At 42.3% G+C, this 25679-nt stretch overlaps 2 protein-coding genes and 1 long non-coding RNA gene across 8 annotated transcripts in view; all 3 read left to right on the forward strand.

The window, feature by feature from the left end:
* LOC141755950 (neural cell adhesion molecule L1-like) overlaps positions 1–24717 on the forward strand; it is a 69160-nt gene extending 44443 nt beyond the window's left edge. The window contains exons 3-4 of one of the 3 annotated variants that reach the window (XM_074615322.1): positions 24104–24400; positions 24516–24717. In XM_074615322.1, coding sequence (XP_074471423.1) covers positions 24104–24400; positions 24516–24661 — 443 coding nt within the window. In that variant the 3' untranslated portion in view covers positions 24662–24717. The remainder of the gene's footprint in view (positions 1–24103; positions 24401–24515) is intronic. The other 2 variants (XM_074615323.1, XM_074615324.1) reach the window with 2 other exon arrangements.
* Positions 1287–4014, forward strand: LOC141755948 (uncharacterized). 4 transcript variants are annotated; one of them, XM_074615316.1, is made up of 8 exons: positions 1287–1579; positions 1792–2130; positions 2258–2530; positions 2659–2692; positions 3082–3197; positions 3276–3304; positions 3541–3588; positions 3741–4014. In XM_074615316.1, exons 1-8 carry the CDS (start codon positions 1522–1524, stop codon positions 3849–3851), a joined length of 1008 nt encoding a protein of 335 aa, XP_074471417.1. In that variant the 5' UTR covers positions 1287–1521; the 3' UTR covers positions 3852–4014. The 4 variants fall into 4 exon arrangements, with proteins under 4 accessions (XP_074471417.1, XP_074471418.1, XP_074471416.1 ...); XM_074615315.1 differs by having other exon boundaries at positions 1291–1579; positions 1795–2130; positions 2659–2715; positions 3102–3197; positions 3741–4010; XM_074615314.1 differs by having other exon boundaries at positions 1293–1579; positions 2659–2715; positions 3102–3197; positions 3741–3866.
* LOC141756116 (uncharacterized) lies at positions 15031–20696 on the forward strand. The gene is made up of 2 exons (XR_012591402.1): positions 15031–16536; positions 16822–20696. It is a non-coding gene; the product is annotated as an uncharacterized LOC141756116 (long non-coding RNA).
* Positions 24718–25679: the final 962 nt, after the last annotated feature.

Consider the following 25679-nt stretch of genomic DNA (forward strand, 5'->3'; position numbering starts at 1 on the left):
GTGTGTGTGTGTGTGTGTGTGTGTGTGTGTGTGTGTGCGTGCGTGCGTGTGTGTGTGTGTCTGTGTGTGTGTGTGTGTGTGTGTTTGTGTACTTGTACAGCTATCTTTATGAGGACCAATTTGAGTTTTAGGGTGTTTTCACGCTCGGTCCCTTTCAGCCCTCCAGACGAACTCAGAGCGATGAATCAGCATTTTTTGCACATATGTGAACACTCCAAAAGGACTCAGACCTCGGCTCTTCTGTAGTAATGTTGTCTGGTGTCTGGTGTTGACGTGCACAGCGCAGCTCGCTACCGGAGCTGGTTTAATCCAAAAGGGCGCAATGCTTTCTCCAGTTGGGCCGTATCGAGGTCGGATCATGTTCTCAACACAAACGAAGCGTACCGAACCGTACCGCGGTCCGTTTGGAAGCGAACCGAGACCGAACCGAGACCACCCCTTTAAGGAGGTCTCGGTTCGCTTGTTTTGGTGCTGCACCCGAGTGCGAGTGTTGTATTCACACCTGCCCAAAGAACCGCACCCAGAGGGTCAACGCTCCAGGGTTCCATTCATCCCAACTAAACAAGGCAGGTGTGAAAACGCCCTGAGACAGCTGTCAATAAGAGCAGTTCAACTAAAATGTTTATTGCACATATTGTGTAATCTCAATTTGAATACTAAAAATCAGTATGAGGCTTAGACCCGTAGGATCAGTGAATCATGATCTCTATCACTCCTGATGTGATTGGTTGCACTGATGGAACATAATAATAATGTAGATTATATGTTAATATTTCTGAGTGAGCAGGATGGTGGTGTATACGGTCAGTATACAGTATATAGCTAGTATTCTGTCTACAGGTGCAGTTTGTGTTGGTTCAGGAGCTCAATGAACCCCCTATTGGCCGTAGCAAGAAATGCATGTAGGGAGATCTACTGTATATTTATATTAAAGTCTCAGTAGGCAGAATATTTTTGGCATCATTGGGCAAACATCCCATAATAACCTTTCAGCATATTGTAATTGAAGTGTTCTGAGAGAAAGCTAGACTTCTGCTCCTCCTCATGGCTCTGTTTACAGGCTTTAGAACATCTAGCCCGTGACGGGAGACTTTGACCAATCACAGGTCATTTCAGTAACTTTAAATAAATATGATCATATATCGTCAGAACAAACTGCTGAATTCTTGTGGTCATGTGGTCATCATCGGAGGGTAAAACCTCCAGAGCTCTGCTGCTGTTGTTAACCACATTCTCACCAAAACTCTTCCCCTTCACTTCTCAGAAAATAACACCAAGCTGCAAAGAGGAACCAACTAGTTGGTGCAAAGTGATGAAAAGCTGATCCGTCTGCATGATTGGAAGAAAAGATTCTAGTCACACAATAAGGAAGAAACACATTACTAATAACGGGAAGTAAACGCTGTATCTCTCTTAAAGAAGCACGAGGACAGAAACTTAGACAGTTGAGGGCGTGAGAACAAGAGACAGAGACGGAGACGGAGACGGAGACGGAGACGGAGACGGAGACGGAGAGGAACGATGGCTGAATTTAGGATTAACATGACTTTATTTGTGATCCTGCTGCTTCAGTTTACAGGTAAGAATATTTATATACATGACTAAAAGAAGCGTTACTAGTATTTAATTAACTAACATTGATTTAAGTGAGAAAGTCACGATGCTGTTTGTTCTGAACATGGTGTGTCGAGTGGATTCTCGTAGAAGAGACTTTTGTTATCGTTTGTTGTATTTAATATCCTGTTGTGTTATCACACTTTATTTTTTATATGTTTCTCTCATCTTCATCAGCAGTCACTGGACAAACCAACCTCTCCTTCACTGTCAGAGCTGGAGATGAAGTCACTTTGCCTTGTAACAATGTGATAAAAGATCAGGACAAATGTAACAGTACTATTTGGCTCGCCAGTCGTTATGAGGGGCTAACAGCAGTAGAGCTGATTAGTCTTGGGAAGATTAGTGACAATCTGTTGGACAAAGCTAAATCTGACAGACTGAGTGTGACAGAGAACTGTTCTCTGGTTATAAGAAATATCACACATGAGGATGTTGGTCGTTACGCCTGCAGACAGTTCAGATCAGAACAACAACAAGGTCCAGATGCTGTGGTTCTTCTGTCTGTTGTTATCAGTGAGTATTTATATCATCATGTTTTCAAACTGTCTCATTAGAACAATAAACTGAAACATTACATTAATTATGATTACAGTGATGAAGTTAATTTAACTCTTGTTGTCTTTCTCTCCATCTTCACCAGTGACTGGAGATAAGGGGAATGATGTGGTCGCCTTGTTCTGCTCTGTGTCGACATATGGACGGTGTGAACACACAGTGAAGTGGCTGTATGAGGGTAATAAGGATGACGTGGAAACAACACCGCGTTCCTGTTCAGCCAAGGTGACATTTCCAACTCTTCATCTTAATCAGAAGTCAAACTATTATGAGTTACTGAAGTGTAACGTGACAGATAAGACTAGTGGAGAAACACTGCTGCTTAACGCCGGCCCCCAGTTCTCATGTGAGAAAACAGGTACATTTGGTTTAATTTTATGTTTTAGGATTATATTAATGTTTCTGATTTAGTCTCTTCTGATGGTAAACATGAGGTGTTATCATTTCTTGTGTTTTGTTATTTCATGTCATATTCAACAAAATAAGGAGGATGCACATCAGCGGGAAAAAACGATACATCGTCTGAAAAGAATGACACTCACGGTATTGAACTTAACGTCTTACATCTCTCTCTGTCTCCTTATTAAGTCAAAAGTATGAACGTCAGACTATTTTTAATGTCTCGTGATATGGTATATAAAAAAATTATAGAAGAAAACAAGCATTTTTTAAAGGGTTTCATAAGAAGTTGATGAATATTTTCAAACCACAATCAAGACCATGTAGCAAACTAAAGCAAACTTCAACACCTTATTGCATGTATTTTGATCACTTATATAGTTAAGCATTCTATTTGAAAGACATGCAAATATTCAGTAAATGTTTACATGATATTTTTCAAATCTTTTGCAAAAAATGCACAAATAATTTATCATATTTTAGCAACACGATGAGAACAAGAAACTGCAGCCAAAATGTTCTTCTTCCAGGTCGGTTGTGGTTGTACATCCTTGTGGCTGTGGGTTTAGCAGTACTCTTTGCAGCAGTAATCGTTGTGGTTGTCATCAGACGGAAGAGAACTAAAGGTGAGAACAACTTTTACAACAAGTTTTGATTAAACTTGATTTTCACAGTGGAAAGTCAACTCTCATTTGTCTTTTCAGGGAACCAAACTCAGATGGATAAAAACATGGTGAGTTTTAAACCTTAATATATGCACTTATGACTTTAAAAAAAGTGTTTTTGGTATTTCTTCACATTTACAAGTGTCTGTGGTTCTAAATAAACAGTTAGCTACTCACTGCAGTGAGATATTTCAGGGGGGGAAAGAAGTAGATGAGCTAATTTACAGCATGACTCACAGTATATTCTATCATAAGTTTCCATTGATGTAAATGGAAAACTAATAACTAGACTGTGTTTGTGCAGCGGCTGACCTCAAACCCTGCGGTGACTCCAGAGACCAACGACAACACGGTGAGATCACACAAAGGTTACACCCACTGGTTTTTATAGTTACAGTCTAACTTCCCTCTCGCAACAGAGAAAAAAAGAGAAGTCAAATTATGCACGTAAACTAGAACGTCCACATGTTTCTGAGCAGCCATGATGTCGTTGTCTCTGCATAGGCTGATCCTGAAGACGGTGTTTCCTACGCCTCCGTCAGCTACACCAAGAACACCAACAGTAAAGCCAAGGTGAGCTGTCTGATTGGTGATACCGGGGGTGGGAGTGAATGAAAAGAGTCTTCAGCCATGTGAGGCCGCTCACAGTGGTGTTCTGAGCTAATTGCATCATGCAGCATGCATGCTAACCACATCCATGATTCTAACGTGCAACATGCTAAACAGGTGCAACCTTTGCCATGATCACTATCTAAGGCCTTGTTCAGACCTGGTATCAACATGCGTCCTCGGTGATCCGATCACAAGTGATCACAACTGTAGATTCTGCGTTTTTTCACATTAAACTCTGAAATTAGAGTTGAGTTCAACCAGAGCACACTTGGTGATTGTTGGAAAGAGTAACAACGCCGGTTTAGGTGAGTTTTATTTAGTTTCTGTTCAGTTTGAATGAAGTGTTTTACGATGCTCCGCTACGTACGGCTGATCTCAACATAATCACAAATACACGTGGATGATGGCGCAAGCTGAACGGAGAGGGGGGGCAATCGTACTCGGGCAGCTTGGCGGAGGTCTGCGCTCTCCAAGTGCCATTCTAGTTCAAATATATCTTATCTATGGACTACATATCTACAGACTATCGGACCAGACACGGGAAGTGCAGTAGCAAAGGCAGCGGTGGCGGCGGCGTGGAGGTCCTCGTGGACCGCCGGTACAATAACCTTTTATTTTGATGTTAATAAAATGGACCCAAATTCACAAATATGTGGGATATTACAGCTGACATTCCTGTAGTATTACGTCACAATGTCTGCTGTATTAGCCATGTGTTTACTACGTGTTTATTTGCATAAAGAGCGGGGAAGTGAGATCAGATCAGGAGTGGTCACTGGAGACACATTCTAGTGCCAGGTGTGAACAGACGTTTTTAAAGCTGTCCACTTCTGTCCGGATCACTGAGAACGCATGCCAGGTCTGAACCGGGCCTTGGATCAGCATCTTAGCATGCTAACATTTGCTAATCATAGCATTAAACACAAAGTACAGCTGAGGCTGATGGGAATGTTTTACATCTTGGGATTAACATTTTGATCAGAAGAAGGCGCTGTGGACGGACCGTTGTTACTGTAATTCATCCTGAGGGGGACATTGTTGGAACCAAAGTTTATAGCAATCTATTCAATACTTGTTTGTTGTTAAAACACGATCTGCTCTCATTTCCAACTCGTCACATACCATCGCTTGGTCAGAACCACTTGGTGTCACTAAGGTTAGGCAGAAAAACTACTTGGTTATGTTAAGGAAAAGTTCGTTGTTTGGGTTTAAATGACATAACTTCAGTAAATTACATAAATTCAGTAAATTACATAACTTACGTTATGTGACGTAAATTCCCTTATGAAAAAGTAATATACTTCAAGTTTATTTTATGAAGTATTTAAGTAAAGTATATTCAACTTTAAGTAGTAAATATACTAATATCAATGTACTAGTAGTATACTTGTAAGTGTACTACTTCAATACTTTTTGGGACTAAATTGGACCACTTTTTAATTCATAAAAGTATACTTTTAAGTTATCTTTTATGTGTAAGAATAGTATACTTTGAGTACTCAACTAGTACTGCAACTATACTATGAACTATAGTACAAGTGAACAGGTATACTGTTAGTTTACTAGTTATATACCCACTTTTTAGTTTATGAAAGTACACTTTAAAGTACTCTCAGTAAACAATAGTTTTTATCAAATCAAATCATCAAATCAATTTATTTTTGTATAGCGTCAAATCACAACAGAAGTTATCTCAAGACGCTTTATATATAGAGCAGGTCTATGACCGTACACCAGAGTTTTGAGACCCAACAGGATCCACCAAGCGCACTGTGGCCAGGAACAACTCCCCGATTACTGGGAAGAAACCTGGAGCAGAACCGGGCGCAGGGCGGGCGGCCATCTGCCGAGACCGGCTGGGGGGATAGATAGATAGAGAGAGAGTGAGAGAGAGAGAGAGAGAGAGAGAGAGAGAGATATAGAAGCAGCCACAATAGCAGTCTAGCAGCTGTAATAGCTAATACAAGTAGGGCTGATAACACAAAACCAATAGTGGTGGATGGAAAGAGTGATAATACAACTATCGGAAAGCCAGCACTGTCCAGCATCTCTCCTCAGTACGTCCATGTGTGTTGGTGTGGGACGTCCCTGCGATCGATGCCCGTGCGTTGGTTCCTGCAGCATCAGCATGCTTGCTGGGAGCTCTTGATGTCTTTGGCAGTGATTGAGAAGTGTTATTCTCCAGGCTGCCACATTGTCATTAGGTGTTGGAAATCCCTCGTTAGCATTGGTAGTCCCTCGTACAGACGTAGTTAATTAGGGATGGTAGCAGTTGGTGTCAAGCAGGCACCGACGCGGCAGCAGATGCAGCCACAATACCGGAGACCACCAAGATCCAGGTGAAACCCTACTCCAAGTGTGCCCATGCTCCAGGTATAACCTCGCTCCCGGTGTGATCCCGCTCCAGGTATGACCTCACTCCAGGTGTGACCCCGCTCCACGGTTAGCTGCGAGACAAGGAGGCACAAGGACTCCCGGGAAGGAATGAAGTTAGTAACAACATGGACATGGGACATGAGTATATACAGAAGGAGAGGGGAGCTCAGTGTGTCATAGGAAGTTCCTTATGACAGTGTGTCATAGGAAGTCCCCCGGCAGTCTATGCCTATAGCAGCTTAAGTATAAGCGTTATCAAAGAGGAAAGTCTTTAGCCTACTCTTAAATGTAGAGACGGTGTCTGCCTCCCGGACTGAAACTGGGAGCTGGTTCCAGAGAAGAGGAGCTTGATAGCTGAAGGCTCTGGCTCCCATTCTACGTTTGGAGACTCTAGGAACCTCAAGTAACCCTGCATTCTGTGAGCGCAGTGCTCTAGTGGGGTAGTAGGGTACTATGAGCTCTTTAAGATATGATGGGGCCTGACCGTTTAGCGCTTTGTAGGTGAGGAGGACGATTTTAAAATCTATTCTGGATTTTACAGGCAGCCAGTGTAGAGAAGCTAATACAGGCGTAATATGATCTCTTTTTCTAGTTCTTGTCAGTACACGTGCTGCAGCATTCTGGATCAACTGGAGAGTCTTAAGAGACTTATTGGAGCAGCCTGATAATAAGGAATTGCAGTAATCGAGTCTAGAGGTAACAAATGCATGGACTAATTTTTCTGCATCATTTTGACACAGGATGTGCCTGATCTTCGCAATGTTACGTAGATGAAAGAAGGCAGTCCGTGAGGTTTGTTTTATGTGAGAGTTAAAGGACATATCCTGGTCGAAGACAACTCCCAGGTTCCTTACGGTGGTGCTGGAGGCCAGGGCAATGCCATCTAAAGTAACTATATCATTAGATAATTTGTTTCGGAGGTGCTCAGGGCCTAGTACAATAACTTCAGTTTTGTCTGAGTTTAACATCAGGAAATTGCAGGTCATCCAGGTTTTTATGTCCTTAAGGCATGCTTGAAGTTTAGTTAACTGGTTTGTTTCGTCTGGCTTGATTGATAGATATAATTGAGTATCATCTGCATAACAATGAAAGTTTATGGAGTGTTTTCTAATAACATTGCCTAAGGGAAGCATATATAAGGTAAATAGAATTGGTCCAAGTACAGAACCCTGTGGAACTCCGTGACTAACTTTGGCGTACATGGAGGACTCATCGTTGACATGTACAAACTGAGATCGATCTGATAAATAGGACTTAAACCAACTTAGTGCAGTTCCTTTAATGCCAATTAAATGTTCCAGTCTTTGTAATAGGATGTGATGGTCAATGGTGTCGAAAGCAGCACTGAGATCTAGCAAGACAAGTACAGAGACAAGTCCTTTGTCCGATGCCATTAGAAGGTCATTTGTAATTTTCACTAGTGCTGTCTCTGTGCTATGGTGCACTCTAAATCCTGACTGATAATCTTCGAATAAATGATTGTTCTGTAGAAAGTCACACAGCTGACTGGCAACTACTTTCTCGAGTATTTTGGAGGTAAAGGGAAGGTTAGATATAGGTCTATAGTTGGCTAGGACCTCTGGATCAAGAGTGGGCTTTTTAAGAAGAGGTTTAATTACAGCTACTTTAAAGGACTGTGGTACATAGCCTGTTAGTAAAGACACATTGATCATATCCAGTAAAGAGGTGCTAACTAGAGGTAAAACTTCTTTAAGCAGTTTAGTTGGGATGGGGTCTAGGAGACAGGTAGATGATTTAGATGAGGAGATCAGTGAAGTCAGTTTGTGGAGATCGATAGGAGAAAAGCAGTCTAAATATATATCAGGTTGCACAGCTGTTTCTAAGGTTCCTAAGTTTGAGGATAAATTGGTACCAGTTGACGGTAGGAGGTGATTAATTTTGTCTCTAATAGTTATGATTTTATCATTAAAGAAACTCATGAAGTCACTACTACTGAGGGTTGTAGGAATACATGGCTCAATAGAGCTGTGGCTCTCTGTCAGCCTGGCTACAGTGCTGAATAGAAACCTGGGGTTGTTCTTATTTTTCTCTATTAATGATGAGTAATGGGCTGCTCTGGCATCACAGAGAGCCTTCCTATATGTTTTAAGACTATCTTGCCAGACTAAATGAGATTCTTCCTGTTTGGTGGAACGCCATATCCTTTCCAGTTTCCTCGATGCTTGCTTTAATTTGCGTGTTTGAGGGTTATACCATGGAGCTGACTTCCTTTGTTTTACTAACTTCTTTTTTAGAGGGGCAACAGAATCAAGTGTGATTCGCAGTGAGTCTGTAGCACTATCTACAAGATGATCAATTTGGGTAGGGCTAAAATTAACATACGAGTCCTCTGTTATATTGAGACATGGTATTGAATTTAATGCTGATGGAATCGCTTCCTTAAATTTAGCTACAACACTATCGGATAGATATCTAGTGTACACACTTTTATCTGATGGTGTATAGTCTAGTAATAAGAATTCAAAAGTGATTAAATAATGGTCTGATAAAAGAGAGTTCTGTGGAAAAACAATTAAATGTTCAATTTCAACGCCATATGACATAACAAGGTCGAGGGTGTGGTTAAAGCGGTGAGTGGGTTTATGCACGTTCTGCGAGTATTAACACAGACCTGAAGTGTGATATTGATCGGTGCATGTGGGCGTGGCCTATTCAGCATTTTATGCTAAATTATGCCTTTGCTCAATTTGCTGTGAGCTGGAACGAGCTAGAGACATGAAACTTGGTACCATAACTGTACATGATGTCATAATGCTTCACATAAAATATGAAAACAATTGGCCACTTGGTGGCGCTATAAACATTTTCAAGGCCAGCCCCCTCACACCATAAGTCCCATCAATGAGAAATTTGACAGACATGTGCTGCTGATGGTGATCTACAAAAAAGTCTCTTGGACCACGAAAGTCCACTGACTAGATTTTCCGCCATGTTGAATTCTTTGAAAAACACATTTTTGACATCTCCTCCTAAACCGTAGGTCTGATTGCTGGCATATTTTCTGCGAATCATTATTGGACCAGGCTCATCAAAAGTTGCATAAAGCTTGTTGATATGTCATTGTGTTGTGAAGTTATTGACCAATTCATTTTTAAGGGGCGGGCTCAGCACATCAATAGACCTAACTTCCCAAGCCTTTGGCCCATCGTCTCCAAACTTGCAGCATACGTTCACAAGGAGAGCTGAAACATCCGCTGAAACGTTCATTTATATCGGCGACTAGGGGGGTGCTTTGAGCGCGAAAAGCTATAACCCGCGAAATGCCGCTTGCGGCTTTAATTATTATTATTATTATTATTATTATTCGTTGTCTGCCGAATAGGCGCAATTTGCCGTGAGCTGGAATGAGCGAGAAACATGAAACTTTGCACACTAACTGGAAATGATGTGCAGCTGCTTCTCAAGAACTATGACCCCAATCGGCCACATGGTGGCGCTGTAATTAACGCCCAAACATGCGATTTTGGAAAGGCCACGCCCCGCACACCGTAAGTCCGACAGACTTGAAACTTGACACACATGTGCAGCTTCGTGTGATCTACAATAAAGCCTCTGGGACCACTAAAGTCCGCCTGGCATTATTTTCCACCATATTGGATTTTTTGAAAAACGCATTTTTGACATCTCCTCCTAAACCGTTGGTCCGATTTCTACCAAATTTTCTGTGGATCATTATTGGACTAATGTCATCTAAAGTTGCATAAAGTGTGTTGATACCTCATTGCGTTATGAATCTGTTGACCAACAAACTTTTCAATGGTCGGAGCTTAGCAGGAAATTGGCCATAATTCATTGACCATTAGTCAAATCATCACAAATCTTGGTAGATATCTTCAGTACGTGTTTGGGAATAGGCGTACCAAAGCATTTTCCGCTTGACCCATAGGGGGCGCCAAAACTGTCAAAAACTTATATCGCAAGATCCGGTGGACAGAATTTTATCAAATTTGGTGCATATACTCTGGGGGCAAGTATTAACACAGACCTGAAGTGTGATATTGATCGGTGCATGTGGGCGTGGCCTATTCAGCATTTTATGCTAAATTATGCCTTTGCTCAATTTGCTGTGAGCTGGAACGAGCTAGAGACATGAAACTTGGTACCATAACTGTACATGATGTCATAATGCTTCACATAAAATATGAAAACAATTGGCCACATGGTGGCGCTATAAAATTTTTCACGGCCAGCCCCCTCACACCATAAGTCCCATCGATTAGAAATTTGACAGACATGTGCTGCTGAATGTGATCTACAAAAAAGTCTCTTGGACCACGAAAGTCCACTGACTAGATTTTCCGCCATGTTGAATTCTTTGAAAAACACATTTTTGACATCTCCTCCTAAACCGTAGGTCTGATTGCTGGCATATTTTCTGCGAATCATTATTGGACCAGGCTCATCAAAAGTTGCATAAAGCTTGTTGATATGTCATTGTGTTGTGAAGTTATTGACCAATTCATTTTTAAGGGGCGGGCTCAGCACATCAATAGACCTAACTTCCCAAGCCTTTGGCCCATCGTCTCCAAACTTGCAGCATATGTTCACAAGAGCAGCTGAAACATCCGCTGAAAGTTTCATTGAAATCGGCGACTAGGGGGGCGCTTTGAGCGCGAAAGGCTATAACCCGCGAAATGCCGCTTGCGGCTTTAATTATTATTTGTTGTCTTATGCCGCGGCTCAATTTGCCGTGAGCTGGAATGAGCGAGAAACATGAAACTTGGCACACTAACTGGAAATGATGTGCATGTGCTTCTCAAGAACTATGACCCCAATCGACCACATGGTGGCGCTGTAATTAACGCCCAAACATGCGATTTTGGCAAGGCCACGCCCCGCACACCGTAAGTCCGATTGACTTGAAACTTGACACACATGTGCAGCTCCATGTGATCTACAATAAAGCCTCTGGGACCACTAAAGTCCGCCTGGCATTATTTTCCACCATATTGGATTTTTTGAAAAACGCATTTTTGACATCTCCTCCTAAACCGTTGGTCCGATTTCTACCAAATTTTCTGTGGATCATTATTGGACTAATGTCATCTAAAGTTGCATAAAGCGTGTTGATACCTCATTGCGTTATGAATCTGTTGACCAACAAACTTTTCAATGGTCGGAGCTTAGCAGGAAATTGGCCATAATTCATTGACCATTAGTCAAATCATCACAAATCTTGGTAGATATCTTCAGTACGTGTTTGGGAATAGGCGTACCAAAGCATTTTCCGTTTGACCCATAGGGGGCGCCAAAACTGTCAAAAACTTATATCGCAAGATCCGGTGGACAGAATTTTATCAAATTTGGTGCATATACTCTGGGGGCAAGTATTAACACAGACCTGAAGTGTGATATTGATCGGTGCATGTGGGCGTGGCCTATTCAGCATTTTATGCTAAATTATGCCTTTGCTCAATTTGCTGTGAGCTGGAACGAGCTAGAGACATGAAACTTGGTACCATAACTGTACATGATGTCATAATGCTTCACATAAAATATGAAAACAATTGGCCACATGGTGGCGCTATAAAATTTTTCACGGCCAGCCCCCTCACACCATAAGTCCCATCGATTAGAAATTTGACAGACATGTGCTGCTGAATGTGATCTACAAAAAAGTCTCTTGGACCACGAAAGTCCACTGACTAGATTTTCCGCCATGTTGAATTCTTTGAAAAACACATTTTTGACATCTCCTCCTAAACCGTAGGTCTGATTGCTGGCATATTTTCTGCGAATCATTATTGGACCAGGCTCATCAAAAGTTGCATAAAGCTTGTTGATATGTCATTGTGTTGTGAAGTTATTGACCAATTCATTTTTAAGGGGCGGGCTCAGCACATCAATAGACCTAACTTCCCAAGCCTTTGGCCCATCGTCTCCAAACTTGCAGCAAACGTTCACAAGAGCAGCTGAAACATCCGCTGAAAGTTTCATTGAAATCGGCGACTAGGGGGGCGCTTTGAGCGCGAAAGGCTATAACCCGCGAAATGCCGCTTGCGGCTTTAATTATTATTATTATTATAATCCTCATTGTCAGAAAGAGTGCGTCGGTCTTTGAGCGGCTTGAGAGAGACTTTTATTTCAGTTTGGGTTTCATGAAAGTGAGAAGTTTTGATGCCACACTTTCATGAAGTGAAAACAGATTGTGGAATCTTTCCTCCTGGAGGTGGTTCAGTCAGATCAACAGACGAGAGGTACAGTAGGCCTGATTTATACCTCTAAGTGGATTGGTGCAGGCACCTCTCATGCACGCCAGGCATACACTATATAGTACTGCAGCAATCATTTCTTTTTAATGTGGACCCGCGGTGTTCAGATCTTTAACAGGCGCTCTTTGATTTAGTTGATCGGCGTCCTGTCTGATCTCCCTCAGCAGACGCAGCATGCAGATCACCAGCTCAGTGGACTTCTGTTCACGGTACCGGGCCCACAGGGGCGCTTTTTATGGCGAGGGATCACCTCGCTTCCCAGCACTGGACGCTTGATGTGCTGCTACTAAACCCCTGATTGGACGAACTCTTTCCCTCCGTGGGCTGCTGCTCTGAGCTTTTAAAAACCAGAACCAACCTGGAGGCTCGTTTGGAAACTTTCTTCTCTGATATCACGAAAATAGTTCACCGAAATGTTTTTCTGAAAACATTTTATGCGAGTAATAATCCATGCAGCGGATGAATCTGTCTTCATTTCAGATCAACAGTTAGTTTAAAAGTTTCTAGGGAGTTTCCAGAGGCGGTGAGTGGCGCCGGATGCCGCTGATTTGCATAATGAGGTGTCAGCTGACTGGAGGGAGATCACCAGAGAGCTGAGAGTTTCCTACCGCTGTCGGCTGTATTGTCATTATCAGTAAATATCACAATGTTAAACGTTTTCTCTTTATAAAGAGCAAACAAAGGAAGATGAGTGGTTACGTTACGCTCACAGCCGATAGGCCGCCTACGTGGTTTGTTTACACGGCGTAACAGAAGAGCATATAACGGAGTCAGTGTGGACGCGGTGTAGGAAGGGGATGTTTGGGCGCCGCACCGGTTGCACCGTTGATATTTACGCCACTGCTCCCGGTTCTGATGTCCAAACACATTTCTGCGGTGTCTGGTGTGTAGTCACATTCTCCAGGAGGTGCGAGGCGCGTCTCTGTGTCTCTGTTCACAGAAGAATAGATTAGACCAGAGGTCAGTAACCTGCGTCTCTTCAGCTCCTCTCCAGAAACCTGCGTCTCTTCAGCTCCTCTCTAGCGGCTCTCTCTGGAGGTTTAAACATGGAAATGAAGAACTGTTCTTTGTTTACATTTTCATTTTTATTCATCATTGTTGTAGGTCTATGGTACGACGGTACGACGGTACGACGGAGTATTAGGGCCACATTGAGGGAAAAAATACATCTGAGATTTATGGAATAAAGTCAGAATATTATTAAATTAAAGTAGTAATTTTACGTGTTATTTTCTTTTTTTCTCGTAAAGTTATGACTTCATTCTCGTAATATTACAACTTTTTCCTCTTTAGGTAGTGACGGATGCTGACCTCTGGGTTAGGCATTAGAAAGCTGTTATTTACACAGTGCATCATATCCCAGAAGATTCTTATTATTAAGTATTTTCGTTGACTCTCTGGATGATGGATTCTCGTCTGAGTTCTGATAAAAGAGATCAGATGTATCCAGAACCCTTTTTTCATTTCCCGTCCAGTTCCTCTATCATTTCTTTTTCCTTTGTATCTCCCATCCCGTCTTCCCTCTGCGTCCCTGTGGAGTGACCTTTAGAGAGGACAGCATTTAGTCTGAGTGTCTCTTTGTCCTCCTGGCGTCCCGTGGCGTCCCGCGGCGGCGTTGACCTTATGAGGAGACAGATTGTTGAACGTTCCTCTAAACTTCCCCTGAACAGAGACTCTTCAGTCAGTTTGGACATCGAGTCTCTTTTGTGTTTCTCCTCTGGAGGACAAACGTTCCTTCAGACGAGGCGGCTCATTAAACCTCTTTCTGTTTCTGGACTCTCTTCAATCAGTCTTCATGTCCCTCCGTCCTGCTGAGTCACCGCTGAGCCCTGAAGACGAGGCTCTTCATCAAACACACCCTCGTCTTCCTCTTTAGCCTCTTCATGCTCTTCTTCCTCTTCTTCCTCTCCTTCCTCTTCATCCTCTCCTTCCTCTTCATCCTCTCCTTCCTCTTCATCCTCTTCTTCCTCTTCATCTTCTCCTTCCTTTTCATCCTCTCCTTCCTCTTCATCCTCTCCTTCCTCTTCATCCTCTTCTTCCTCTTCATCCTCTTCTTCCTCTTCATCTTCTCCTTCCTTTTCATCCTCTCCTTCCTCTTCATCCTCTCCTTCCTCTTCATCTTCTCCTTCCTCTTCATCCTCTCCTTCCTCTTCATCCCCTCCTTCCTCTTCATCTTCTCCTTCCTCTTCATCCTTTTCTTCCTCTTCATCCTCTTCTTCCTCTTCATCGTCTCCTTCCTCTTCATCCTTTTCATCCTCTCCTTCCTCTTCATCCCCTCCTTCCTCTTCATCCTCTTCTTCCTCTTCATCCTCTCATTCCTCTTCATCCTCTCCTTCCTCTTCATCGTCTCCTTCCTCTTCATCCTCTCCTTCCTCTTCATCCTCTTCTTCCCTCCTTCCTCTTCATCCTCTCCTTCCTCTTCATCCTCTCCTTCCTCTTCATCCTCTTCTTCCCCTCCTTCCTCTTCACCCCCTCCTTCCTCTTCATCGTCTCCTTCCTCTTCATCCTCTCCTTCCTCTTCATCCTCTCCTTCCTCTTCATCCTGAGCTCATAGCTTTCCAGCTTCACAAAGAGATCACACAGTCTAGTTTGAGGTTTTCCAGATGAATTGTGAGATGGAAAATTAATATCTCACATTTATGTTTTTAGACTTCTATTTGTTTCTCCTGAAAGTCAAATGAAAAAACTTGAAAAAGGAAAATCCCAGTTTTTGTCCAACGTTTCTCGGTTCCAGTCCGTCGGGGATCTCCAGCACGGCCTCGTTTTACATCGTCGCCACTTAAAATCAGCATGTGAAGGATTTCAATGTAGTTTTCATTTGGCTCCATCTGGTGGTATTATAGAGAAAGACTCTGAGAAGCAACACAAGACTGCATTATCTTCACCGGGTCAATTCATGTTTTCTTCAGAACAATTTGAAAGATGTTTTAACCATGATAACATGACACTCCTCCAGCGTTGTATTTCATTAATCAAACTGAATGTTACTCCATTGTTAATGTCTGATATTCATCCCTTCAGCTCTTCTAGTCTCCATCGAATGCTCGAGGACTTGATTAGTTGCTATCATACTTTCTCTTCCTTCCTCCCAGCTTCACAGCGAGTGTCCCGGTGACTGCCCTTCAGAAAAGAAAACCAACGGCGTCAAGCTGGAGCCGTCGATCAGCTTCTCCCGTGAGACCTCGCTGTGACGCTGCCAAGTCACCGCCGGATCGCAGGACGACCGTGACGGTCTCCCTGCTGCTGGGAGACCGGCTGGCACCATCGCTCCACGTGAGGAACCCAAAGGTGCAACTTGATTTTTTATTGCCAAGCTCCTCGATGTGACCGTAAAGACGGAGTATCAGGGTGCGATGCCAAGACTAATTCAAGCCAGGCGGGTGACCGACGAGGCACGGAGCGTCGAGCCTCCGTAGGATGCAGGTACCTCACGCTCCCAAACACTTGCATAGAAGATTACCTCCAATTCACAGAACTTTGGGTTTCCTCATGGAGAGGTAGTTGTGGATTGGTCAAAACAAAAGAAGACAGAGGAAGCTCACTGCACTTTTCAAAGGAAGACAGGCTTCCAGTTCGTACCTGTAGATCACCATCACAAGCTCTGCTGTAGTTGGAGTCTCCGGGCGACGGCGAGGAAGAACTAGAGAGCGGTTCTGTTTGGTTTTGTGCTGCGGCCGCTAAACGGGGCCAACGTCTCCTGAGTTTACTTGAATTATCCTCTCGTGCTCTGGACTGAAAACACACTGTAGATGTTTCTGATTTCTTCTTCACATACGACACGTTAGCTACAGAAGAGGAACACATAACTCATGTTTCTGCAGCGCTGTGTGCATGTTAGACGGGCCAAGAAGCAGTTTGTTTTAGTCTTCATAAAAATAGGCGGACTTTGTCATAAATGCTACGACAGCAAGTCCTAAGACGTCTAAACAATTACGTAAAATCCTGACAGGTTTTTATGTGCAGCTTTTCCTTTTTGACACCGGAGAAGAATTGTATTTCGATTCCAGGGATGCATCCCTGAGTTTCCCCTTCTTTTCCATCCGACAAAGGGAGCGGAGCGAAGGGGACGGACAGTAGACGTCATTTAGAACAGTTTATTTGCAATGAAGGAGCTCTGACATAACTGGCACAAAGAATCAAAACACTATGCTTATGAAGAAAGTACTGTTGTCTGATCAACACAAGTCTGCATATAAAACTATTTAAAAAGAAATATTTGTTTGCTACTTAATAGCAAAATCTAACGAAATATTCTGCTTCAGTCCACATTTGTTGGCGTTTAGCCTTTCAAAAACAACATTTTCATTGTTGTTTCACATTGTCTAGCAGCTATCTAACATTAATTACATTTATTTAACCACAAGGTAATTTAGAAGAGTTTACCTGCTATGAAGGAGCTCTGACATAACTGGCACCAAGAATCAAAACACTATACTGATGAAGAAAGAACTATCTGCTGTAGTAAACTAGAATATGTGTTGTGCAGTGGTTCCCAACCCGGGGTTCCTCAAGGAACATAGGTTGGGAACCAGCGGCGTAGAGTATGTGGACGACTTTTACAACGGCTTCGCTGCACAAACTATAATGGACCAAACAATGCACAATAAGAAACACACGCACAACTTCAAGATTTATACTCAAAGATGATGCTTTCAGACGTGTTTTTAATGTCGACCTCTGTCCGTTATCACGCTCTGACAGACAGAAGGACGTAACAAAACAAAGCCGAGTGGACACGAGAAGCACAAAGTGTTTATGTATCAGAAGAAAAGCTGCTGATTCGTTTTCAGATCCATCTCTTTGTTTTATTTGATGTCGTATGAAAGAATTCTGGATCTTGTAGTTCTTTCTTTAAACATTTATAACTCAAATTATACCTTTTTTTTTTACTTCGTGTGGATGAATGTTGTCGACTTTTACAGTTTCAAAATAGATGCAAAGCGTTTAATTAGCTGTCGTGTAGCTTAAAGTCTGACACCCGTCTCTACGCCGGATGCTTCAACAAAGTCAGTTTGTAAATTGACAGCAAAATGGTAAATGATAGTTTTATTTTAAGAAGAAAAAAGCTTATAAACAACCAGACTTTTACACTTAGGGCTCCTGATTTTGGATTTTATTTTTAATGAATAGAAGCAGTTCCCCCTAAATCTTCATGTCAGCTAACTTCCAACACTATTCTGGTTTAGTAATATTATTTTAGTTTTGTCAAAACTAAAAAAAAAGCAACATTTCAAACTGAATGACTGTTGAGAGCCGTGAATGTTCCCAAACTCCCGTTGAGCACCTTTAATCAGTGTTGACTATATGACATCAGCTGAGAGGTATTTTACTTATTTTGTCCCCTAAACATTTCTTCATATACCTTTTTAACTTGGTCGACTCGTTTCTCTAAACCACCGTTTGATCTTCTGTTTCTCAATATTTATTTGCTTCTATTTTTTCAAAGCGTATACACATATTATAAATCTTGATTGTTTGATGTAAATGAAAATCTCACATTTTTTCTTTTGTCTTTCTCTCGTTTTTTATAACTTTTATAGAGCACTTAATATTTGACATATGGTTATACTATAATTTATTTGTCTTGTCAAGTTAGACTACTTATTCCTCTCTGTGAATAAATTATGAAAGGGTTAATAATAATAGGGCTGGGCAATATATCGATATCGTGATATCAGACTAGATATCGTCGTAGATTTTGGATATCGAAATGTCGCGATACGGCGTAAATGTTGTCTTTTCCTGCTTTTAGAAGCTTCATCACAGTAAAGTGATGTTGTTTTCTAGGGATGCACCGATATCACTTTATTCAGACCGAGTACAAGTACTTACATTTGGGTACTCTCCGATACCGAGTACCGATACGAGTACTTCTCTGTGCCTAAAGACCCTCGTTAACAGCCAGCTGGAGGTTGCGAGCGACACACAGCAGGCTGGGGAGTCCCGCATACGAGGCGGTGCGCCGCCACCGGCTCTAGGTCGGCTTGGAAAGGCTCGGGGTAGCTCGCGGCCGCAGCTTTACAGCGCTCCCCAACCGGACCTCGCCGCAACGTGGAGCAGGGGGCCCCGTTTTATACCAGTATTGGACCCGATACTGGTATCGGTATCGATGCATCCCTATCATTTTCTGAACTTACCAGACTGTTTTAGCTCTTCTGTTATTTACCTTTACATGCCTAGTCATTATATCAACATTACTGATCATTAATTACCAAAAATCCTATTGTGTAAATATCAATATCGAGGTATTTGGTCAAAATATCGTGATTTTCTCCATATGGCCCAGCCCTAGTTATTAATAACATGGTTCTCTGGTTAAAAATACTGGGAATTGTTTGATACGACCCAGAGGGGCAGTGGTGGCCTAAAGGTTAGAGATGCCTGTAACCGGAGGGTCGTTGGTTCAATCCCCCGGACCGGCAGGATGAATCTGGGTCGTCACCGCCACTCCCCCAAACCGCCAACCGCCAACCGCTCCGGGTCAGCCTGTGGTTGTACTGGGCAGCTTCCAGGTGTGAATGTGATCAGGGCGTTCCTGAAAGAGAGAGCACCGCTCTCAGTGAACCTCCTCTGAATAAATAGAAACGTGACACATTTCATGACACATGTTTTCATATTTATATGTTTTTTAATGTGCATACAGCCGTATTATTTTACATCGTCTCCATCATGTTTTCAACATTTCTCTGTGTGACCATCAGAGATTTTTGCAAGTGAAATCAGGAAAAGATATTATTATTATGTGTTGTGATACTGTGACTGCTGCCGAGACAATTTATGTATAAACCCATCGGATTCGATGCTTTCTCCTCTCCTGGCTCCATGAAACTGATCTTTGGATTCAGATTTTACATCTCCATATGAATCAATTTCTGAGTGGCAGGAGGTTTTCATGGTTGTGGACGAAGGACATGTTGTAATTGACAGTGTTATCTGTTATCTGACACATACAGTAACACCTTGATGGCAGAGGTTAAACTAAGCAAAGACAGAACGCCTCAGACAGCTACTGTATACTACGGCACTTTCTTAAAGTAAAAGACTTGTGTTGTTCTGTTTTTCTCATGTCAACAAATCTAGTCTGTCTCATTTAGGGCTGCACGATTATGGCCAAAATGATAATCACGATTATTTTTTATCCTTATTGAGATCACGATAATTCATTGATTTTAGCGACAACATATTGTTATTACAGCACTTTCACATTAAAATAAACAGAGCGCTGCTTTCACTTCCATGCTGTGCTACATTCCTGCTAATGTTCAAATTAGGGGAAAAACTGACACTGCTTTTTTCCACAATATGAAAAAATACAGAAATATTCACCCTACCCTTTGTCAGCTACAATTTAAAGTTAAATGCATCAAGCTGGTGCACTTTGAGAGCAAAATTAGCAACAATAAGAGGCTTGATAAACAATTTCATGCTCTCAATTTAATCATAAATATATTGATTGTATAGATAATATCTATCCCCAAAAGTGAAGCCAAAACATCTGGATCACCGGCTGGTGGCTATTAGTTTAGGAAGCGTTTGATTTGATATGAAACAGAGTTTTCAATGAGCAGAACACACATTTTAAACCTCAATATCTCAGGATTAATATTTGATTAATTGTGCAGCCCTACCTTCAATACTTTCTGACTTACGTACCCCATTTGTGGAACTCTGCCTGAAGCCCGTTGGTGTGGTTGTAAGTCACAAAGTAAAATAACAGATCATAAATATATATGATTAAAAAAGGCTCCATAATTTCTTAAAACAGCTGATCACTGTAGTTTTTAGCAAACAAACAGGAGGAAATAGTGCATCTGTTGGGGACTATTTTCAGCGGCGGATTAATCCACATGTGGTGCTCTAGTGAGTGTTAGTGTCAGCAGGACGGTGCGTGAACTACATTGTGTGTGTTCACGGTTGTGACACACAAACAATACTTGTTTGTAGATACACTCATTGTTGATTTGTTGACAATAAGAAAAATCGAGAACATCGTCAGCCTCATTTTTTAATCCTGGATGTATAATGACTCAGAACTGCAGTGCAGATTATTGCACTAAATGTGTCGCACTATTTAATAATGTAAAGGTTCCACTGTAATTATCTGCTGTTGGATTTTACTGTAAGTCACCTTGTGTACTGTCATAAGTACTGGAATCACATTATATGCAGATGACATTACTCTGTTGGAATCAAAAGACACCGATTGTCAAATCACAACAATAAACACATTTTACTCCGACGTCTTTGAGTGCCTTCATGTTGTTTTCTCACACACCGCAAACACAGATTTCCTCTTGAACTTTGCTCAACAACGGCTCGGTCGTGCTGCGGTTAGCACTGTTGTCTCACAGCAAGATTATTCTGGCTTCGAACCCGGCCTGTTAGTGCCAGCGGGCTGTGGACTTTGCTGTACTAAAGTGTAACGGGTGGTGTATGGACCCAAATGCAGCACAAACATTGGCAGGTAACGTTGATAATGTCTTTTATTCACAGCGTAAACAGGAACCCGGACAAGCAGGTAAGTAAACTCACGGCACCGTTTTAGATGAAGGCTGGAAGCCTTGAGTCTTTTGGGGGGGTACGGGAGCTCGACCTGGGTGGGTCGAACCGGAGTACTGGTGAGTCCAGAGCTAGCGTGAGCCACGTGTCTCCCCCAAACAATTCATCAAGCGTCAGCAGGGAATTAACACGCAGGATGGCGAGTGAGGCAACACAAACAAAGTTAATAATCCACTGTGATCCACCAGGTAACAGACAGCGATACCGTCGGAGGAAGAAAAGCACCAAACAGCCCAGAGGAGCAGACAGAAACCAGGAACGCCGAGGCAGAACTCGTGGTCAGAGAGAGAAGGCTGAGGTTATTTCCGGGATTACGACGAGGCAGGTAAGTCAGAGACAGGTGATGTCGGCAACGGGAGATCAGTCCAAGAATTAGTACTGGAGAGTCTTCCATGGGGGCAAAGAACAATCTGGCAATGACTGAGTGAAACAGGGGCTTAAAGGGACTGTTTGTAAGAATCCTAAATGTCTTGTTAACAGCTTCACCTGTGTCCGTTAAGTCAACTAAAGTCAGCGTCCTGTTGCTGGCGCTTGTGCTCGCTCTACATAGACATGAAGGAGCATCACTCAACACAGTGAGGAGACACACGTCAGCTAAAAGCACAATATCACTCTATATTTCAGCTGCTTGGCAGTAATGTTAGCTGACCAGACCAAGGTCTCTCCATGAATCAATGCTGATCCTAGTGTTGGCTTTTCCCGCCTCAGCCTCCCGACCGCGGCCGGAGGGAACGGGGGAGACGCCGGAGTTTTGGTCAGAGACGATAACGTTTCTCTCTGCGGAGCCCCGTCACTTCACAAGACACGGGAAACCTCTGTTGGTCTGGAGGAGCTGCAGCAGTTATTTCTGCACAAACGTCCACTGAACATTCACTAGATATTCTCAGAGCTAAACTAACTCTTCTGCAGTGTGGAGTGAGCAGCATGCACGTGAGAGGTGGAGAGAGAGAGAGAGAAGGAGCGCGGTGTGTGAGTGAAGGCAGGCAGAGGAGCAGAGGAGCAGAGGAGCAGAGACTCCGGTCCTGGAGACCAAAGCTACGGTCTCCTCCGCGTCCTCCGACGGAGCAGACTGTGACACTAAAGTGCATCAAATTAGGGAAGTAAAATGCTGTAAATAATGTTGCTTCATTGTGCTGAGACACAGGGAATGACTTAATGACTGTCTCCAACTTCTGTGACTTCAATTTTCCATGAATACATTTTGCTGAGTGAAATTGCTGTTCTCAGACTGAAGCATTCACTACCTGACAGAATGAACATATTAACGTACTCCCATGCTGTGTGGAGTGTGTACACATGGTGGTGTTTGAAGGATGCACACATACAGACACAGATACTGGAATGATCTCCCTGTATTGTTTGGATAACTTTGAGAGGCCGGGTGGTGGCCGATGATGGAGACTGGAACATTTAATCTGCATTAAAGGAACCGCATTAAGCTGGTTAATGTCCTATTTATCAGATCAATTTCAGTTTGTATATATTATTGATGAATCCTCCATGCACGCCAAAGTGACAGAGTCCCGCAAGGTTCTGTGCTTGGACCAATTCTATTCACTTTATATATGCTTTCTTTAGGCAATGTTATTAGGAAACGCTCCATAAACTTTGTTATGCAGATGATATCCAATTATATCTATCGATCAAGCCAGACGACACCAACCAGTTAACTCCAATCAGGACTCTCCTCTCTCAGAATACAGGACTCCTGTCTGTCCTCAGAGAAGAAAAGAAGTCAGCAGGCCAAAAGGCCTTTTCTTATCGAGCCCCTTTCCTCTGGAATAACCTCCCTAAAGACATCAGACAGTCTGATTCTGTGGAGGTCTTTCAATCCAAACTCAAAACCCATCTTTTTGCCCTGACTTTCAATTAGTTAGCTGGTTATTTTTTTTATGATTTGGCTGGTGTGTCGGTCTCAGTCTCAATGTATAATTTAAGCGTAGTAGTCCTGCTGACTTATCGTACGGCCGCCCACCCAGAGTCTTGGTTCTGCTCAAGGTTTCAACCCATTAAACAGAAGCTTTTTCTAAAAATAGACATTAACGTTACAGAATATTGATTCATATTTGATCAGCGCTGCCTAGTTTGACCGATTGATCAGAGTTCAGAGTGATTGACAGCCGGCTCTCATAGACAGCAGCTGGACAGCAGACCTCAGATCAGCTCTGACTGCTTGTTTTCCTCCGGTCTGGGAAATCTTGCAGATGCCGTTAGGAGCACCGGAGGAACATGATTATTTGTCAGGTTACCTGTTTCATGTACTACTGTCACGGTATAGCGACCGTTTTATAAAAATAACTTTTTTTAATCATATTTTCTCCAATCTGCCTCCTGATGCTTTAAAGTACCAAACATTAAAGTACACATTATGCAGAATAATGTATATTATTGGATTATACTTATTGATGCATTAATGTGTTTATCACTTTAATGTTGCAGCTGGTAAAGGTAGAGCTCATTTTAATGACTTTATATACTGCTGGGTAGTTTAATCTATAATACATCATTTATTCGTTGATTATATTTGTATTAATAATCTGAATCTGTAAAGTAACTAAAGTTATTAAATCAATGTAGTGGAGTAAAAAGTCTAATATTTCACACTGAGATGTAGTGGAGTAGAAGTAGAAAGTATCAGAACATGGAAATACTCAAGTAACGTACAAGTATCTCAAAAATGTACTTAGTTACTTTCCACCTCTGAGTACATGTTATAGTGTTGTGTTTTTCTAAGCATTCTTTACTGCTCCTGTTGGAACAAAATCATTTTTGATTATTTAACTGAAAAGTAGTCATGTGTTTTTTGATACCTTCACTTTTTGCATTAAATCATACCGGGATGTTTGCTGAAACTGACTGGATGAGTTACAGCCCTAGCTAGAAAATGTCCAACATCCCCCACTGGGAGCCAATCTTCTACTGTTTCTTTTACTGTTTCTGAAACACCACTGAAAGGTCATGACTCCACCTTCATATTTTAACGATAAGAAGATGAATAGAAACTTGTCGGGGTCTTGTCATAAAGTCACAAACTTTCTGGAACATTTTTGAATGCTGAGTTAACAGTTATCTCTTGTTTTCTCTCAGTCTCTCCATCTCCACCAGACGCTGATCCAAAGAGGGACGGTGAAGTCACATTAGAGTGCTCTCTGTTGACACACAGCGACCTCCTTCCTTGTCGACTGAACAGCATCCGCTGGTTGGATGAGACAGGAGCTGTGCTGCGTGGTGAAGGTGTCGGGTACAGTTTCCTCGGACAGAGCAAATGTGTCTCTAGTCTGACTGTGAAGCGTCAGAGTGGCCACAACAGGAAATACACCTGCCAGCTGGTTAATGAACAGAACAATGTAGAGATACAGGCTGACTACACACCTGACTTCACAGGTAAGATAACATATAATCCAGGTGAGATAATATGCAGCCCACCAGATACAAAGCTTCTCCTCTTGGTTCCTCAAAGGTGGGAGGATTAATACTGTATTTATTAATTTATTAACAGACGTGTGTTCAACAGATCCCACAGGTTGGTCTCCTCTGAGCTACGTCATGTTGGCTCTGCGTATTGCAGGACTGATCCTAATGATCGTCATCACCGCTCTTCTCATCAGACACACATGTGAGGACATTCAGATCTTAATTTGGTAAAACTGGTTTATATACGTCACAGAATGTTAATGCTATTTTTACATTTGTTATTTCTTTTCCAGGGAACAAAAAAGCACTTGATAATGACAACGAAGTGAGTAAAAATAATAATCATAATAATCTGTACCTTTTTAATCTGAGTCTGTTGTTCCTTCTGTGACCACAGAGGCTGCAGTCTCTCTGGTTCGTTTCACCAAAAACATGTTTCAGAATCTCATGTGTTGTGTTTCACAGGTAGAGAACGATGGTGACGTCCAGTATGAAAATGTGGAAGCACGTGGAAGTCCTGATGCTGCTGCTACTGCTGCTGCTGCTGATGATGCTGCTGATGCTGCTGCTGATGCTGCTGCTGCTCAACTGCACTGATCAACAACTCCAGCTTTGAGTTAAAACGATTGCTTTATATTTTGAACTTATTGCAGTTCTGCAGATCATTTTATCCTCATTTAGCTAATAGTTTTGATTTGATGGCACATGTACTGTATACTTCAGCCTCCGCGCTCTCATCAACCCAGCAGCAGCAAACAGCTCTACGTTATTTCCCTCAATAGGTGGTGGAGACCAAAAGCAGAGCTAAAAGAGCGTGAATTCATCAGGTGGATGCAACTTGAATGGGAAGCTGGTCTGTTGCTATATTTGCTTTTTATTTGGCTCAAAGAAGCCAAATGCTTTCTGCTGAACTAAACACTTTCTTTTACTGTTTATTTTTGTCTCATATATAAATGTGTTGATCGTCTGACATCAGTCCTGGGCGTTTGACTGTATACAGTAGCTCCCCGGTGATTGGCCACTTCCTCGCTGTTATGAACATGATCGTGTAGCTTTTACAGATTACAGTGTAGTTAACCCATCAGCAGAGGTACTCACCAATATTCCTGAATCGCTGAATCCTTTCACAATACTCAGAGGACATATTTTATTCACTTCTGTGTAATAACACGTGGGACATACTGTATAGAGCTGAGTGTTTTGGTATGACTGTGTCCATGTGTACCTGCTGTAGGCTACAAAGATCTTC

The sequence above is a fragment of the Sebastes fasciatus genome, chromosome 18 (genome assembly GCF_043250625.1).
Source record: "Sebastes fasciatus isolate fSebFas1 chromosome 18, fSebFas1.pri, whole genome shotgun sequence".
Taxonomy (NCBI): Eukaryota; Metazoa; Chordata; class Actinopteri; order Perciformes; family Sebastidae; genus Sebastes; species Sebastes fasciatus.